General features: G+C 35.6%; 1 protein-coding gene and 1 long non-coding RNA gene across 5 annotated transcripts in view; one reads left to right on the top strand and one right to left on the bottom strand.

Moving 5' to 3' along the window:
• LOC309657937 overlaps nucleotides 1–18352 on the bottom strand; it is a 1158638-nt gene that overhangs the window by 531186 nt on the left and 609100 nt on the right. The gene's annotated exons all lie outside the window — the stretch shown is intronic.
• The window catches only part of PARP8 (poly(ADP-ribose) polymerase family member 8), a 188920-nt gene that overhangs the window by 146867 nt on the left and 23701 nt on the right, over nucleotides 1–18352 (top strand). For all 4 annotated transcript variants that reach the window (XR_014261954.1, XM_082455877.1, XM_082455875.1 and 1 more), the window contains 4 exons: nucleotides 6904–6996; nucleotides 13373–13498; nucleotides 14762–14827; nucleotides 17630–17697. Coding sequence is in view for 3 of the 4 variants with exons in the window: in XM_082455877.1 (XP_082312003.1) it covers nucleotides 6904–6996; nucleotides 13373–13498; nucleotides 14762–14827; nucleotides 17630–17697 (353 nt within the window). In the remaining variant the exon portion in view is untranslated. The remainder of the gene's footprint in view (nucleotides 1–6903; nucleotides 6997–13372; nucleotides 13499–14761; nucleotides 14828–17629; nucleotides 17698–18352) is intronic.

Genomic DNA, 18352 nt, shown 5'->3' with positions numbered 1-18352 from the left:
CAAACCACTGGTTCTCTGTTTTGGAATCAGCTAGAGTGTTAATGCACTAGACTGTTTTGGAGATGCTTTAAAATGTTGATTTTGGTCTTCAAGTGTGTTCGCAAAACAAGAAAACAAGGATTTACTGCCAAAATCACCACTGCTTTCATCAGCCTATAAATTCCTAGTGCCCTTGTCTTTTTGTTAGAGTCACCTTAAACACCCAATTCTTGGATCAATGCAGGTGTTTGTCTTCTTCTTTGAACCCTGTACATGAGCTGCTGAATCCTGTTGGATAAAACCACTCATGTGGTTGTGTGGCTTAGTATCCCTACAAAGTTGGAACTTTGTCAGTGATACTGGAGGCTCATTCTCTGTGTCCCTGGTTAACAGACTTTCCTGTTTCTCGCATCAATATGTGATGTGGGAATTATGATTTCATTTTCTTCTCCTGCTGTGTGAAAATGTCCCACATTACTTGCTCTGGATTATCAGGCCTGAGATTCTACTGTCACCTCTTGAGAATAATGCTCTTTCCTACTAAAGCAAGGTCAGAGAAACCTTGCTGTGGACCATAGACAAATGTTTGTAACTAAGGTTCTTATTTTCAGAGTGAAAATTAACAATACCCAGCTATAATTTGGTCATAGTATAAGGCACTCCCATGACCATTTTTTGGGAAACTGAGTGTGTGGGTCAACCTGGATATGTCCCATTTTACCTTGAGGAAAACAGGTAGGTCTTCTTGTATTTAGGTCTGATGTTAAAAAATGGATGAAAAAGCATAGCCTATTTTCTCCCTGCTCCCCCTCAATGCATTTCATAGAAGTTAACATTTCAAGTTCTGAAATACAGGCTAAACTAAATAATTATGCCAAAAAACTTTCAGTTCAAAAATATAATTATTTTTACATCCAAATTGAGCAGAAATTGGTTTTAATGTTCAAACAACTTTAGTTTTATAGGACAATAGGGATCACCATGTATATTGGGGCCTAACCAGGCCTGATCCTATCTTATTGTGGATCTGTCTTGACCTCTGTGGGATTCCTGTCTTTCTTAATGGACAGTAAGTCTTTCCCTACCCCAAATGTGTCTCTCTTCCAAACCATGAAAAGCACCCAAAGTACTGACTATAAAACTGGAAACACAGAGAATTAAAGTCATGTAGGTTTTGTGTTTCCACTAGATACTCTTAATTATTCTCATATGTTTTCAACACTTGTTTTTAAATTATGAAGTTGTATTTACATTGTTCATTTCTCTTTTAGCAAGAAATAGTGTAGCAACAAATTAAGAGTTTTGATAAACCACGGGTATGAAAAAAAAAGACCACTTCATGATATGCCTCTATGAAAATTCTTATTAAACACTAATTTTTGTATATACATTGGGTTGAAACAAGTAGAAGAGACAGCTTATCCAGGTTACCTAATACTGTTAATATTTAAACAGCTCTCTATACCTCAAGGAGATTTTATAAAACATATCTCACTTGGTTCTCTTTCTCACTTAGTCCTTTTATCAACCTGGTGAACTAGATCTGATTTTATCCCTGTTTTATAGCTAGGAGAACTGAACTGTGCACATATGCTCCAACTGGAACAGTATCCACTTTTATCTGTTTTATATATTGGGCTTACATGAAATATTTTGTTTGAAAAAAAAGACCATGGCAAAAAAAGGTTTGAAAACCACTCACCTACACTGTGCTATATATAAATACATAGCTAGATTCTCTTGAGTTATGTCATTTCTATTTTCAGTAGGAAGTAATTTAAATTCATTGAAAACACAAAGTTTCTAAAGTGCAGTTAGGTTCTAAAATATTCTTTAGGGCTTAAAGTCATTTTTTGGAAACATGTTTTTACTGCTCACATTTAAATTGCTTTGATTCAAATAAAATTAAAAATGTATTCATCTTAGCTTAAAAATTTCTAAAATGAATCTTAACTTAGGGACATATAAAGTTCCCCATGTTTTTAAGTGGTGCATAATGAATATTATATTGCAGATATATTATGTATGTTACGTGTCATGGCAGGAGGGACTTGCCATGGTTTTGCAGTTTACGTTATAGGGACTAATTGTTTGAAGGCAATATAATAGTATAACATTAAGAATAGATAATATTTTATAAATTGAAACTAATAGATTTATTGTAAACTCGAATTAGTAAATAATGTACATTTTGGGTGATATTTAGGCATACATACTTTGTATTAAAGTATGTTTAATAAAATACACAATTTCACTTATCCAGCGATAGCTATTCAATGACTACATTTTATTTTGAATTGATGCTGGAGTTTTCTGTGCAAATGATATAGTTATAGCAGAATTTGTTGGGAGCACGGTATTGGCTGGCAGTTGGCTCAAGGCGGGAGAATGCTAATTACAGTATAACTGCATATGTTATTAAGGAAAAATGAATCAGTTTCTTTCCTTGAATAGGATGTCCTTTCTGTGAGACATCTAATCTTGATTACTTACAATTTGAGAACCTTCTTTTAGTACGCCATCTTGTGTTGACATTTTGAACTCCTTTCAAATAAAATGTGGATAAACGTGGGAGAGGATCTGGGAGAGGATCAGTGCTCTACAAAAACTAGTTGACAAATTGTTATCTCAAAATTAAACTCATTGATATCTTGAATACTCTATAGAATGTTCTAATAAAAAATGATTGATAGATATAACATTGTTACTTTAAAAATTCACTGGCATTTACTTAGTATGGTGTTAGTATAGTACATAAATTATTCACAATATTACTACCTCCATAGTTGCTATTTTAAAAAGAAAGGAAGAAACATAGGCAGAACACTCTATGACATGAATCACAGCAAGATCCTTTTTGACGCACCTCCTAGAGAAATGGAAATAAAAATGAAAGTAAACAAATGGGACCTAATGCCTAGGGCAGGACAGGAATAAAGACGCAGTCATAGAGAATGGCCCTGAGGACACGGGGAGGGGGAAGAGTAAGCTGGGATGAAGTGAGAGAGTGGCATGGACATATATATACTACCAAATGTAAAATAGATAGCTAGTGGGAAGCAACTGCATAGCACAGGGAGATCAGCTCTGTGCTTTGTGACCACCTAGAGGGGTGGGATAGGGAGGGTGGGAGGGAGATGCAAGAGGGAGGAGATATGGGGATATATGTATATGTATAGCTGATTCACTTTGTTATAAGGCAGAAACTAACACACCATTGTAAAGCAGTTATACTCCAATAAATATATTAAAAAAAAGAACCGTTATAAGAGGAAATTCCAAATGCTAATGAACATGTCTAAAAAGGTTATTCCACGAATAATCAAAGAAATTCATAATAAAGCACTTTCCTTACCAAAAAATAAAAGGAAGATAAAATTATTTTTATAAGAATGTAATGCGTAGTTCTACTTCAAATTTTTCAGTATGATAGCAAACTTTCTTTTCTCCCCCCCAAAAGCAAGTTTTCTATCATACCTGATTTCCTTCTTCAAACAGTTGCAGTAACAGGATATTCCTAGAAATCAGCCTTACAAATTTGAGTATGGGAAGAAAGGCCACTTTTCAGTGAAAAAAAAATGCGGAAAAGAAAAGGAGTGTCTATAAAGTAATTAATCCATAGCTTTACATTAGGAACGTAGGTTTATTATTTAAAATAATGGGTCAGCTGGTAAGTCCATGTAATTTGGAGATTTAGAGGTTTGAGTATAAACAGATGTGGGAGGGGCATGAAATAGTAATTCAGGAGAAAACATTGAACTGTTGTTGCGCATTTGTTACCCAAGATAAAGACCACGAGGTCTGGGTGAAATTGGTAAAAAATCATTTGAGACAAAGTCAGGGTGGCACATGAATACCTAGGATTGGCTACAAAGTGTGGTGATAGAATATTCAAATTTCAAAAAATTATCTTCCAAAAAAATTATCTTCCAATCTAGTTTAGCAGAGTATTTTATTTCATTTTCATTTATATTGCTTAAGGCAACAATTTGGTACCAAAATGGTGGTTTCTGCTTATATTCCCTGAATATGTGTGTGAACACACATACATACATACATATATTTTAGGATGATCACAAAGTAAGTATAATTAATTATCCAGGGTTCAAATAAAAAAATAAAAACCAGTCATTACTCGTATATACTAAATGAGCCTTATCCTGATATTCAGCTTTGAGATTGATGGATTTTAGTCATAAAAAAGTGTATGGTTATTTGGCAGTAGTATTCTCAAAAACAAAGTACCTTCTGTGTCTCTGTTTACTCCCTCAGTGAACTTTGGGTGTCTGGTAGAGTACACATATTAATTCCTATGGCCCTTTATGATTTCCAAGGTTTATGTTCCCCAGGTTCTTGTTTGTGTATAGTTTCACTATCCTCAGACACCAATACAGTGTTTGACACTATAGTAAATATGCGATAAAACGGTTCATGTTATTATTTCAGACCATACCATGCTCCCCTAAAGTAAACAAAAGAAACAACCCAGTGTCAGCGGGGGAAGTTGAGGAAGAAACATACATGCACATACACATGAAAAAATAGATTAAGAATAGGTTAAATGCTAAAGTAGAAGAAAAAGTGGTAGAAATTGAACAGTCTGCTTTAAGTATATCCAAATATATGCAGCAGTATATATCGCTTGAGGCTGGATGAAGAACTTTTTCCAATGAGTTTCCTACCATAGGTAGTTTTTCCTGATGTTTCTGAAATAGAATCAAACTGTCCTTTTAAGGCTGACAAAGGAAATATATCAATTTGTTTGTTTCGAAAATTCTCTTTGGGGAATGTCAATCAGAAATCTTTGTGTGATTGGTCATGCTTTTCGTCTGCAAAGCTACCATGTGGGCCTATTCTGATCATAAAGGATGCTCAGAATGGGGCCATCCTTCCCCACTAGTTAAGCAGTAGATGAAACTGTCCTCTGAGATGCGTGAACATAGGAGCACTGGCACTAACAAATGCGTCTGTCTGCTGTGCCGGGCACCACAGGCTGCATCGTGTTAGGCCTCATCAGCTACCTAATGCAATGTAACTTGGGAGATAAGATAAATCAGACAGATGACACTGTATCAGATTTGAAAGATGAGAGCTCTTCCAAAGCAATTGCAGAGTGTATATTTCAGTGCTGTTGACTCTAGGAGGTTATTGAAGTCAAAAGTCTTTGCAACAAAACCAATCTTTCAAGAGCTGGGTAGCAAGTAAGCAGAGTCGTGCTATTTCTTCCAGAGAAAATTACCTAGGAAGAAATGGAATTCTCCTTTTTATATCTGTTTTACACAGCTTTGTGGTTTAATTAGTATATCACCAGCTTAGGTATCTGTTTTTTTTTTAGTGCACCTCATGTGTAAATGTGTATTAAGCAGGCGAGATGGATTTTCCAATTAAAGGATATTTTCATCTATTGCTAAATCATTCCAAGTGCCTAAAACTAACTAAAATGAATTTTTAAATCATATTTGTGACTCTGTATCAGTAAATGATTATTTACTAATTGTTACCTAAATTTAGAAATTTAATTCTTTGAAGTGATATTTCTTTCCTTTTCCCCCGTCCAGTTTTATTGAGATATAAGTGACATACAGCACTGTATAACTTTAAGGTGTACAGCACAATGATTTGTCTTACATGCATCATGAAATGATTACTACAATAAGTTAGTGAATATGCATCATCTCATTTTTTTTTTTTAAACATCTTTTTTTTTTTGGTTGTGTTGGGTCTTCGTTTCTGTGCGAGGGCTTTCTCTAGTTGCAGCAAGCGGGGGCCACTCTTCATCGCGGTGCGTGGGCCTCTCACCATGGCGGCCTCTCCTGTTGCGGAGCACAGGCTCCAGACGCGCAGGCTCAGTAATTGTGGCTCATGGGCCCAATTGCTCTGCGGCATGTGGGATCCTCCCAAACCAGGGCTTGAACCCGTGTCCCCTGCATTGGCAGGCAGACTCACAACCGCTGCGCCACCAGCGAAGCCCCATCATCTCATATTAATGGAAAATAAAATAACAAGAGAAAAATATTTTTTCCTTGTGATGAGAACTCTTACTATTTACTCTCTTAATTTTCACATACACCAGTGTTAATTATATTAATTATGTTATACATTATATTCCTAGTAGTTATTTACCTTATAATTGGAAGTTTGTACGTTTTGACCACCTTCCTCCAATTCCCCTTCCCCCCACCCCTCCACCTCTGGTAACGGCAAATCTGATTTCTTTTACTATGAATTTGTTTGTTTTTGAAGTATAATTGACCTACATACAACACTTCGTTAGTTCCTTGTGCACAACATAGTGATTTGAAATTTCTATACATTACAAAATGATCACCATGGTAAGTCTAGTTACCATCTGTCACCACACAAAGATACTGCATTATTATTGACTACCTTCCCCACACTCTACATTTCATCCCTGTGACTCATTTATTTGGTAACTGGAAGTTTGTACCTCCTAATCTCTCTCACCTATTTCTCTCATCCTACCACCTACCTCCCTTCTGGCAACCACCTGTTTGTTCTCTGTATCTATGACTCTGTTTATATTTTGTTATGTTTGTTCATTTGTTTCTTTTTTTAGATGCATGTAAGTGAAATCATACAGCATTTGTCTTTCTCTGTTTGATTTATTTCAGTTAGCATAATGCCCTCGAGGTCCATCCATGTTCTTGCAAATGGCAATATTTTGTTCTTTTTTATGGCTGAGTAATATTCCATTGTATTTATACATATACCACATCGTTATCCATTCATCTGTCAATGGGCACTTAGGTAGCTTCCACATCCAGGCTATTGTAAATAATATTTCTTTCTTTTTAATATTCTAAAACTTTGCATTTTCTATTTATTATAAAGAATGTCATACATTTAATTTAGGAATTGGAGGATGGGGAAAAAATGTTGAATTGATTCCCCTTTCTTTTGTAGCCTACTGTGTGTGAACGAGAGCTGTGTGTATTTGCTTTTCAAACCCTGGGAGTAATGAATGAAGCTGCTGATGAAATAGCAACTGGAGCTCAGGTAGTAACACGTGATACTAACTATTCTATATTTTGATTTGAAAAGTTTATTCTGATCCACTAGCTAACTTTACCCTTCTTTGGGATGAATTTTTGATAGTTTCTTGATAGATTAAGAAAGCAAACCAGCATTTGATATTTCTAGATAGAAACTAAATTTTGCCAGCTTTATCTAATGTGTGTTTTTTGTCCTTTTGCAATTGCCAAGAGGAGAAGTTAAACCGACTTTAATTGTTTGAAAAGTAATACGTTCCTTTCTTATATGGTGAAATTGAGATACTGAAACCCTTGCACTTGCATTATGTAATGTTTATTTGTAAAGTTATAGTGCCATAAAATGGAAGCCAATTTACTTTTAAAACTTAGGTGAAAAGATAATGGACAGAACATGTAATAAAAAGAGAGCATTCAATTTTACAATAGCAATGTTTATGACACAGGAAGAAAAATATAAAAACAAAGAAACAACTTGAAAGTAGAGAAGAATCCCATGTTTCTGGAAAGGAAAAAAATCAGTTGTAAAGATGCCAAAATTTATTACTTCATGCAATGTCATTAAAATTTCAACTAGTTTTTGTTCATTTATGGAACCTGACTGAAATACTAATAAATAGATGAGAAAAAAATTACAGAAAACAAAAAATAATGAGTGTTAATTAAGTGAGGTTAGACCAACCAAATACAAAACCATATTATGTAATCCTATGATATTTTGAAAAAATATAGTACTGGCAAAGAGTAGAAAGTCAGATTATCCCCAAAATAGGTCAAGTTATAAATACATTTAATACATATTAAAGGAGGTATCACATCATGTTGTAAAATAAAAATGGTTTAGTGAAGGTGGGAACAAATGACCTGCAACATGGGGAGGAAAACAGGTTAGCTCTTTATGCTGTGTGCAAAAACAAATTCCAAATGGCTTAAAGAATAGTTTTGTTTAAAAGTATTATACCCACACTAGAGCATGCACAGCCTAGGTAGGGCCTCAGATTCATGCATTTATGCAGATACAAAAAATCATAAAGAAAAATATCAACAGATCTGAGTCCATACATACTTCACATTTTTTACTTGAAAAAATAAGAGCTAACACACTTACGAAAAAGTATGTTTTGCTACAAACTTAATTACATAGAAACGCATGAAAATTGAGACAAAAAACATGAAGATCATCACAAATTAATAGAGGAAATGAATGCACAATTCACAAATATGGACCTATAGTTAGTAAAGAAACATGAGAAAATACTTAGCCTCACTAAAAATCAAAGGAAGCTAAATGTAAAAGAATTGTATAAAATTCACAAAGATGGGTGGGAAGAATGATCATGCAACAGACATCTGGTCATTCTTACGGTAAGTATCAAATGCCTGCTATGTAACAGGCCATACACTAGACTAAGGTACAACAGTTAACACAGACGACCCATGCCTCATGGATTTAGACTCCCTTAACGTCATTATTTCACTGATTAACTAAACTGAGATGCATCCACTTGATGAAATTTTAAGGACCATATTTGTGATGTAATGAGTTATAAATGAAAATAACACAAACAGAACATTGATCATATGCGATGTGAAAAATGATTCCGTGATTAAAATAAATTCCAAAAATGCAGCTTCATATTGCCCCATACCCAATGTGTACAAATTTGCATACTAAAAGCTCTGAGAATGCCTAAAACTGAAGAAAATGACTAGCCTATACTTAGAGGGTTTCTCAAATGTATCTATCCATGGTGAGTCTTTATCTCTTTTTAAAAATGGTAACGTTTTTCTCATCCCTTGAAATTAATATTGCTCAAAGAAAGGTACTTTAATATATGCTATTTATAGCTATGTAAAAATAAACTTTACACAGGTGTGTGTACATACGCACATATGTGTATATTTACATGGATATGTATGTGTGTATATATATGTATAATTTTTCAAGTAGTATAGTTAATATTTATGCATTTTACTGGAAGTAAAGTATCCCTCGTACAATTTGAAAAGGGAAGGAAGTAAAGCCTAGAAATAAGGAATAATTGATTAGAAGGAAAACTAATATATTAACAGTAGGCTAGGTTGAAAGAATAATAGGTGCTTTTTTCCCTCTTATTATAGATACATCTCTAAAAAAAATGGTTCTTAAAGTGAAATTACTTTTGGATTATATAATGATAGTAACAAAGCACAAATACTCGATCAGATCAATTCAGTGATTCAGCTCTAAAGATCAGTATCCAAAAAACTCAGAGAATTTAGTGATTCTACTCCAAAGTCAATGCAGAATATTCTTTTCACCACTTTAAAGGAGATACCCCAATATTCTGGTTATAATCCTAGAGATTACATGGAAATGGATTCCTTTTCTAAATAAGAACTGTATCTCTGTAGCCTTGTTGCATCAGTTGACTCCTGCATTTTTAGTGGTGCTCTGTGGAGCTCTGGAGGTTGCAGGAACATTCTTTAGAGGAATCTGCAGGAGGCTGGGCTGCGATCAGAGTGTCTCAGCAGCCGGGATTCCAGGCCTCCGAGTACTGCTGTAACCAGAACAGCAGCTCCATTTTATTCTTTTATGTTTTGGGGCTCTCAAATACAATTTTCTTTTAAAAAAAGAAAAGATAAAAGGAATTACTCTTGAAATGTTTGAAAGCCATTAGTCTACAATTTTAAATTCACTTCTTTTCCAGAATACATTGTACATCATTTTACTCTGTGGAAAAATTAGCATATGTAAATAGAGTACAAATCCTAACAGTGTAATATAAACCTTTCTTTGTTCAAAGATTCTGAATGCTAACTCCTATAACAGATAAACCATAAAATTAAAGTGACTTAAGATGGTAGGCTTTTATTTCTAACTCACACGACTGTTCGGTTAGAATGTTTGTTGGGCAACTGTGTGATCACTGAGGGAACCGGATTACATCCATCACACGAGTCCGCTGTCTTCAATACTGGCATATAGTAGAGGGGAAGGGAGAAAAAGGGAGAAGGAGCGCCTGTTTTTTCATCAGCTCAGCCTCTTTCCACTTTCTGTCCATTGGTTAAAACTAGTCTTACGGCCTGACTTAAACAAAAGGGGTAGAAATGTCCCCTGCAGTGCAGTTGCTTCCAGGCAGTAGTAGCCCTATACCTTGAAAGCAAGGAGTATGAAACTTCGGTGGACAGCAAGGAATTTTGCCAGGGTAGTTACACTGTTTCTTTTCAGTTAGGTTAAGACATACATTAACAAAAATATTCTGTTAATTAACTTCTTTACCCCTACATCCATTATTTTCATTATAATTTACTGAAGTCCACTAGTGAAATTATTGGCAAAACAATGCATTTGCTTTTTTGGGTAGTTTTGATTGCTTTGAAGCTTTGGGCACAAGATTTTTAATTAAAGTATTTGATTGAAAGGGGAACATTGTTCAGGTTATTTTGTATCCATTTGTGCCTTTCTTGTTGTGGTAAAAAACACATAACGTAAAATTTACTATATTAATCATTTTTAAGTGCACAGTTCAGTAGTGTTGAGTATATTCACATTGTTGTGAAACAGATTTCCATAACTTTTCCATTTGCAGAACTGAAACTCTATACCTGTTGAAAAACTCCCATTTTCTCCCTACCCACCATTCTACTTTCTGTTTCTGTGAATTTGATTAGATTCTTCACAAGTGTAGGCATATAGTATTTGACTTTTTGTGACTGGCTTATTTCACTTAACATAATGTCCTCAATGTCCATTTTGTAACAGGTGACAGACTTTTCCTTCTTTAGGGTGAATAGTATTTCATTATATGTGTGTACCACATTTTGTTTATCCATTCACCCATCAATGGATATTTTGGTTGTTTTCACCTCTTGGCTGTTGTGGATAATGCTGTTGTGAACATGGGTGTGCAAACATCTCTTCAAGATCCTTCTTTCAATTCTTTTGGATATATACCCGGAAGTGGGATTGTCACTTACAGCAGGATCATTTAGAATTTCTATTTTTAGGTTTTTAGAGGAACCTCCATACTGTTGTCCATAGTGGTTACACCAATTTACAATCCCATCAACAATGCACAAGGGTACAAATTTCTCCATGTGCTTCCCAACACTTTTTATTTTCTGTTTTTTTGATAGTAGCCATCCTAATGGTTGTGAGGTGATATCTCATTGTGGTTTTTATTTGCATTTCTCTGATGACTAGTGATGTTGAGTATCTTTTCATATGCTTTTTGGCCATTTGTATGTATGGCTTCTTAAAAAAATGTCTATTCAGTTCTTTTGCCCATTTTAAAATTAAGTTATATGATTTTTTATTGTTGAGTTATAGGAGTTCTTTATGCATTCTGGTTATTAACCTCTTATCAGATAAATTATTTGCAAATATTTTCTCCCATTCCATGTTGTTTTTTCACTCTCTTGATTTTGTCCTTCGATGCATAAAAGTTTGATATAGTCCTATTGCCAATTTTTGTTTTTGTTTGCCCATGGCTTTGGTGTTACATCTAAAAAATCACTGCCAGATCCAATGTCATAAAGCTTCCCCCTGTTTTCTTGTAGGAATTTTACAGTTTAAAGTTTTATGTTTAGATTTTTATTCTATTTTGATTTAATTTTTGTGTGTGGTATAAGATAAGGGTCCAGCTTCATTCTTCTGCATGCGTATATCCAGTTTTCCCACCCTCATTTGTAGAAAAGACTGTCTTTTCCCCATTGAGTGGTCTTGGCACCCTTGTCAAAGATCATTTGATCATACATACATGAAGGGTATATATTTTTACAAAGCTTCAAGTGCATACTATGACATATAATTTTTTAAGGTATTTATAAGATTGTACCAATTCATGGCCCCAAAAGTTTCAAAAAAGGCTCTTTTATGTTACTGATGATTCTTTCTCAGAAATTCTTGCTTGGGTTTTACTATATTAGGAGACCAGATAATGCTGAAAACAATTTGTATCTGGGTTATGGTGCATCTTTCTGGGGTAGGAGTATGAGTATGGGAGAGGAAAACAAAAAGGAGGGTTTTAATTTGTCTTTATTATTATTATCTGTTGCTTGGAATCCAATTTATTGCAAACACACACACACACACACACACACACACACATAAATGGAATAGTGTGGTAGAATCATATTAGCTGTTTCAGTTCTGCTGTTTTCTGAGTAAGTCCTGTGGGTATCTATGTCTGTGTACTTTGGAATGTGTTATTTATAGATCCTATACCCGATGGCTTGAGTGTTGCTAATTATTTTAGGTCACTGGAAATTCTGGATGCTGTGATTGGGTGGATGTGTTTTGTGAGTATACACACAACAGAGTGAGCCCTACAGTCATTAGGTCACAATACCCCCTCGTTAACCATAAGAATCAAAAATTGTCCTACTCTTACTGTGCATTTTTTAAATGCCTGTTTCAAAACTTTCTGGAAATATCTTCCCCTATAAAGATTAAGTCAGCTGCTTCCTTATGAAGTATCTTGTCTTTACGCTATAGGTAGGTCCGTTCTGATGAGCTCTCTCCGTTTAAACAGTATCGGCTTTCTTGATTCAGTTGCTAGAGCATGTTGTTTTTGGGAACTAGGGAGGGGAGCCACGCTCTTAACTGCTATGTTGCCTTACCTCTTAGTGAATTGTGCGAAGGAGTCATAGACGCACGTAGGAATAAAGCCATCTTATTTAACAAATCAGAGGACATTAATAGCCTTTGTCAGAGGAGAGTAGGAAGAAGTAAGATGGTGTTAGGAGATTTACTGTCCTTGGGGCATGTCAGATTCACTTTCTGCAGTTTCCTTCACCCGGAATGGTTTCTCCCAAGATAGTCACGTCTCCATCTCCCACTTCGTTCAGGTCTCTGTTGAAACGTCACCAAGTTTCCTGGCCACGCTAAAATAGTCCCCCCTACTGCCTAAGTCTCTAATGGCAGCTTTATTTTTATAGCATTTAACACTACCAGACACTATATGTCTTTAAGCATATATTTAACTGATTTTTCAGCACATCTTCTCCATTGAAAGGAAAATTTCACGAGACCTTTTCAAGGACCTGTCTTGTTCATTGTCTTTCCACAGAACCTACAACAATGTTAGCACGTAGTATGTGTTAATGACAAAGACATGTTAAAGACAGATATGAAGACGTGAGTAGTTGGAAGCAACACATATTAGTTACTTTAATATATGTTACTTTAAATAACACATATTAAAGTAACTTTAAATATTAGTTACTTTAAATTAATAGCCAGGTTTGGTCAAATTTGATCTAAAGCCACAAATGACAGATTTCAGAGATTGCTAGCCATCCTGAATCTTTCCTAATTAACTACCATGAGAGGGAGAGACAATGGCAAAGCATTTGATAAAACCTGAAGGATAGTAACTATCTTATGTATGTATTTCAAGGTGGTAGATCTACTAGTATCCATGTGTAGGTCTGCATTGGAATCTCCTAGAAAAGTTGTCATTTTCGAGCCATATCCTTCTGTGGTAGATCCTAACGATCCTCAGATGCTGGCCTTCAATCCAAGGGTAAGTAGTTATCCTGGCACATCAATCACAAGTTTCCTTTAACAATAATTGAGATTTTAGTCTCATTAGCTTTCTTCTGTGTTAGCTAAATTACTGTCTCATCATATCCATGACCTGTCACAAACTCTGTATCCATTTAGCAAATATGATTCTTTTTCCACCAATTTGATTTACTTCCACCTTGTCTTTCATGTATCCTGTTACTTCTCCTCTCCTTTTCTCCTTTAAAATCATTTTCCTAACTTTGCCTTCATGAAACTAGACCCATTTAATCCCCTCAAATTCTGATCTTTACACATCCCATCTGCATGGAAGGTAGGTAAATAACTGTAATAAATTGGTTTATAATGGTCAATATGATTATTTTAATTTCATCATATATTTTTTGAGATTCTAACTTATGTAATCTCATTTTAATTTTAAGGATCATGGGTAAAGGGACAAATTTTCCCTTTTCTTTTGTATTTTTATTTCATCCTTTCTTGCCCTCCCCTCTCTCCCTCCCCAGTTATCTGAAGGTTAGTGAAAGTTTATTTCGTATTGTTGATCAACTGACATTTCTTGAGAAAACAATTTTATAAATATTCAGAGAAGTTTGGCGGAATTCTTCTGAAATAACATGATTTTCAAATAACATGAGAGCCAAAATTGCCTTAGTTTCTATTACTATTCATCTTGAAATCATTTTATGGAAACAATGACTATAAAATTCTCTTGGAAAAACTTTCCCTCCTTCATAAGTGGCAACAGTGCACATATTTTCAGTGTGCTTAAAAATGAGTTATCAGTTGAGTGTATGCTGTCATTTACACACTTATTAATCATACTTGTTTGGTAACAATCTTCCAATCAAAAGAAACTAAAAGCAAAATGAAACTGTAAGATTTAAAGTGGATTTTTGTGTTTTAGAAGGATTCTGTGCTTGCTTTATTCATCATGGCTTAATTTTTTAGTGGTGACAACAAGAATCAGGAGCCTAATATCTTTTCTGTATTTATAGCTTTTCCCCTGTAAGCTGAACATCATTTTATGTATTTACACTAAAACTGGCATTATTTTCTTTTTTCTTCCCTCTGGCTCAGTTATAAATCCTATGTCCTTGAGCCATCTTATTAAAGTCTTCCCTTTTGTGTACACAACACAGTCATTGCTTTCAAATTGACCCTGATGGAAAACTCAGGTACAGAAATAATACGTCTCTCCAGTAATGTGCCGACTTGCAAAGGCTTATGGTGAATACTATTTTTTCCCCCATTCAAACAGAAGAAGAACTATGATCGAGTAATGAAAGCATTGGACAGCATAACTTCTATTAGAGAAATGACACAAGTAAGTATATCATCTTGTGGTCTTGTACAGTTCAGTTTTGCTTGAGTGAAATGATATTTTTAAAATATCTGAGAGTACTGGCCATGTGGTGAAGTGTAGACTTTTCTATTATATGAGAGTATAATTAAAATCATAAAAAAATGAAAATTGTTTTGTACTAGGATGTTTTATTAAATTACATCAGTGTTTTGGCATGCTACCACTGTGACTTTGGAGGGTAATTGCATAATCATAATCTGAATGCTCGGCTTAAACTCAGACAAGAATTTGTTGGAATATCTTAAGGCAAAAGTTAAATCTGGTACCATCTTCCTCGACGGCCAATTTTAATTAATGGTAGTAATTTCAAAACATTTTAATATTAAAATCAAAACTAATATTCTTTCAAATGTAAATTACACGTAAATAGTTCAGATGTAACACAGAATCTCAAAAGAACTTTGGAAGACACCAGACTCCTTGAGAGCATGAGTTTATATTTTTGGCCATTAGGGAGGTTTTGGTGGAAGAGTTTGATGAGCAAGGATCAGGGTTTATTATGAAAGCCCAATATATCCCTGGGCTGGAATCCAGCACTTGGAAAAGCACATCTTATTGAATTATTGAGGCCTTTCCACTGCCAGACACTTGGAGAAAGGTTTAAAGCTCATCATTATAAGTAGAAATTAATAATCTAATGACAATACCACACATTATGGGTTGAGTTTGCATATGGTGGTTTCAAGGCTTGCACTGCCCCTAGAGGCCCTTGCAAGTTTATGGTATTACTCTGAGTCATTGCCTTTCTCTGGGGAGGGAGGGAATAGTGATTTCTCCAGTCTCGGGGCCCACATAGCTTCTGTGCCACTCCACCTCCCCCACTACCCCATCTACTCCATTTGCAGATGTGCATCCAAAGTACATGTTTTTTAAAAGATCTATTCTTTTTTAAAATTTGTTTATTTTATTTATTTATTTTTTGGCTGCATTGGGTCTTCATCGCTGTGCGTGGGCTATTCTCTAGTTGTCGCGAGCGGGGGCTACTCTTCGTTGCGGTGTGTGGGCTTCCATCATGGTGGCTTCTCTTGTTGCAGAGCACGGGCTCTAGGCACGCAGGCTTCAGTAGTTGCATCACACGGGCTCAGTAGTTGTGGCTCGTGGGCTCTAGTGTGCAGGCTCAGTAGTTGTGGCGCACGGGCTTAGTTACTCCGCAGCATGTGGGATCTTCCCGGACCAGGGCTCGAACCCATGTTTCCTGCATTGGCAGGCAGATTCTTAACCACTGCACCACCAGGGAAGCGCAAAGTACATTTTTACATTCCCAAATTTGATTCTTGGTTCTTTTGATAGTTATTTATTTATGAGGTCAAATACTCATTCATCCATTCAACAAATGGTATGTGTCAGACAGTGGTAAACAAGAGATCCTTTAATTCACAAGTTATATTATTTGCTTAATAGCCGTCATTCTTTCCACCTGTTTTTCTATGCCCTTTCTACATTATCAGAATTCCTTTTCAAGCAAACATTTATTATTTGTATAAGGAAAAGGAAACAATAAATGCATTTCCACTTAGGGGGAAAAAAGAACCTACTGCAGTACCTTACATACAATTAAACATTTTTGGTCACCAAAGATTTTGGTATAGGATATTTATACTGTACTGTAGATCCAGACCATTCTTGCATCTAAAAATAGCTACAAACTCTGACTCTGGGATCAGCTCTGTGCCAAGAATTGCTTCCTTTATTCTGGGTCATGTGTAAGCTATGTTAATAGGAGGCAATGGAAATGATTGAGTGTCAGCTTGGGAAGTTGGAGGCCCGTGTGGTATAATTTGCTCATCAGTGACGTGGCCTGCAACCTTGGGCAAGTTGCTTAATTGCTTGATGCCTCAGTTTCTTCATTGCCAAGATGGTAAATAGTAATGCCGCCTTCTCCCTCAGCGTACACTTCATAGGGATGCTGTCAGGTTTTATCCTGTCAAATTCTTTAAACCTCTCCAAATAAATATAACATTATACTGGCCTAAATTGTCACAGACAGATTGCCTTTCATTCTAGGAAAAGGTTAATTGTCTGGGTGAATTCCATCAATACTTTTAAAAGAAGGGGTCGTCATCTTATGTAAATTTTGTCCAATTTTCTCATGTAAAGATCTACCCGAAGCCAGTACCCTCAGATATGAGCACGAGTAGTAGCTATTACAAGTTTCGCTTTAATGTTAGTTAAATGTTAAAAATGTCAAAGAGAAACCAGACACTTGATAAAGGTGACAAGACAGATTTATTCAAGTACTGCAGTAGGGGAGAGAAACTTGCAGTGTGAGCTGAGATCACCTCCGAGTAAGGCAAGGTGACTGAGGTTTTTAAAGTGAAAACAGAGAGGGAACAAAAAGGGGCTACAGAGAAGTGAAAATAGGGGGGCTCTGGGGAAATGGAAATTTCAGTGGGGATAAGAGAATTACTGAAAGGTTAACTGTATGGGTTGGTACCTTTTGTGTTTTAGCAACATTGGGTTTTCTTGAGCAAAGACTCAGCAGTGGTCCAGGGACTTAGCCTAGTGCATGGAAGCCAGGCTAAAATTTGATTGAGCCTCTTATCAAAATGTTCCGGCAAGTCCTTTGTCCTGCATGGAAGGTCAGAGTTCATATCATCTTGGGGAGAAGCAACTAGGGTAATGGCTGCCATTATCATGTCACAACCACAGGTCTTCACGTTTAACTGGATTAGGCATACCTGTTCAATCTGATTTTCCTTTTGCAAAAAAAGAAAAAAAGGAATTTTTAAGAAAAATCAAAACGTATAATGACTTTTTTTTCAGGCACCGTATCTGGAAATCAAGAAGCAGATGGATAAACAAGACCCCCTTGCTCATCCCTTACTGCAATGGTATAAAATTTAGTTTTCCTCTTAATGAAAACAGCATCATTTCCTACTGCCTGCTTTAAGGAAAAAAAAAAAAAAAAACAACCCTATTTTGCAAGACCTGCAGTGCTACCGTTCTACAAGCCTATGAGGCCTGGTGATTTTACAGTCCAAGAGTCCTTAATGACTCTCACTTTAATTAAAATTTGGACATCACAAGGGGAAGAAAGTGCTGTCATATGCACTACAGGGATATACAGTGCAGTCGACAGCAGTTTGTTATCTATCATTTTTAAAAATTTAATTGGTTAGATTACATGGTGAAGCCATTTTGGCTCATTTAATTTTCTAGTTAACTGTGTGATAAAACTGTTTCAAACGCTTACTGAAAACCTCTCTATAATGTGTGTTTTGTATAATTTACTCCCTTAACAAAGATAGTGTAAATTTGATAAACTCTGTGTTTGATGACTGCAGATGAGGCACTGTTTCCGAGAAAGTCTGGTAAGGGACACAACGTTAGTCCAGCCTAACCCTAGAAAAGAAGGGTTAGGCTATAGTTGAGGGGTGGGTGGAGAGCTCCCCTTGCTCTACAACACTTACTTCAAATAATTTGCCCTCTGGTTTCTCATCTGCAAAAAGAAAACAGTAGTATCTACTCACCTACTCACCGTACCTA

Source organism: Balaenoptera physalus (genome assembly GCF_965194825.1).
Source record: "Balaenoptera physalus genome assembly, chromosome: 3".
NCBI classification, from domain to species: Eukaryota; Metazoa; Chordata; class Mammalia; order Artiodactyla; family Balaenopteridae; genus Balaenoptera; species Balaenoptera physalus.
This window is presented reverse-complemented; position numbering and strand designations above follow the sequence as displayed.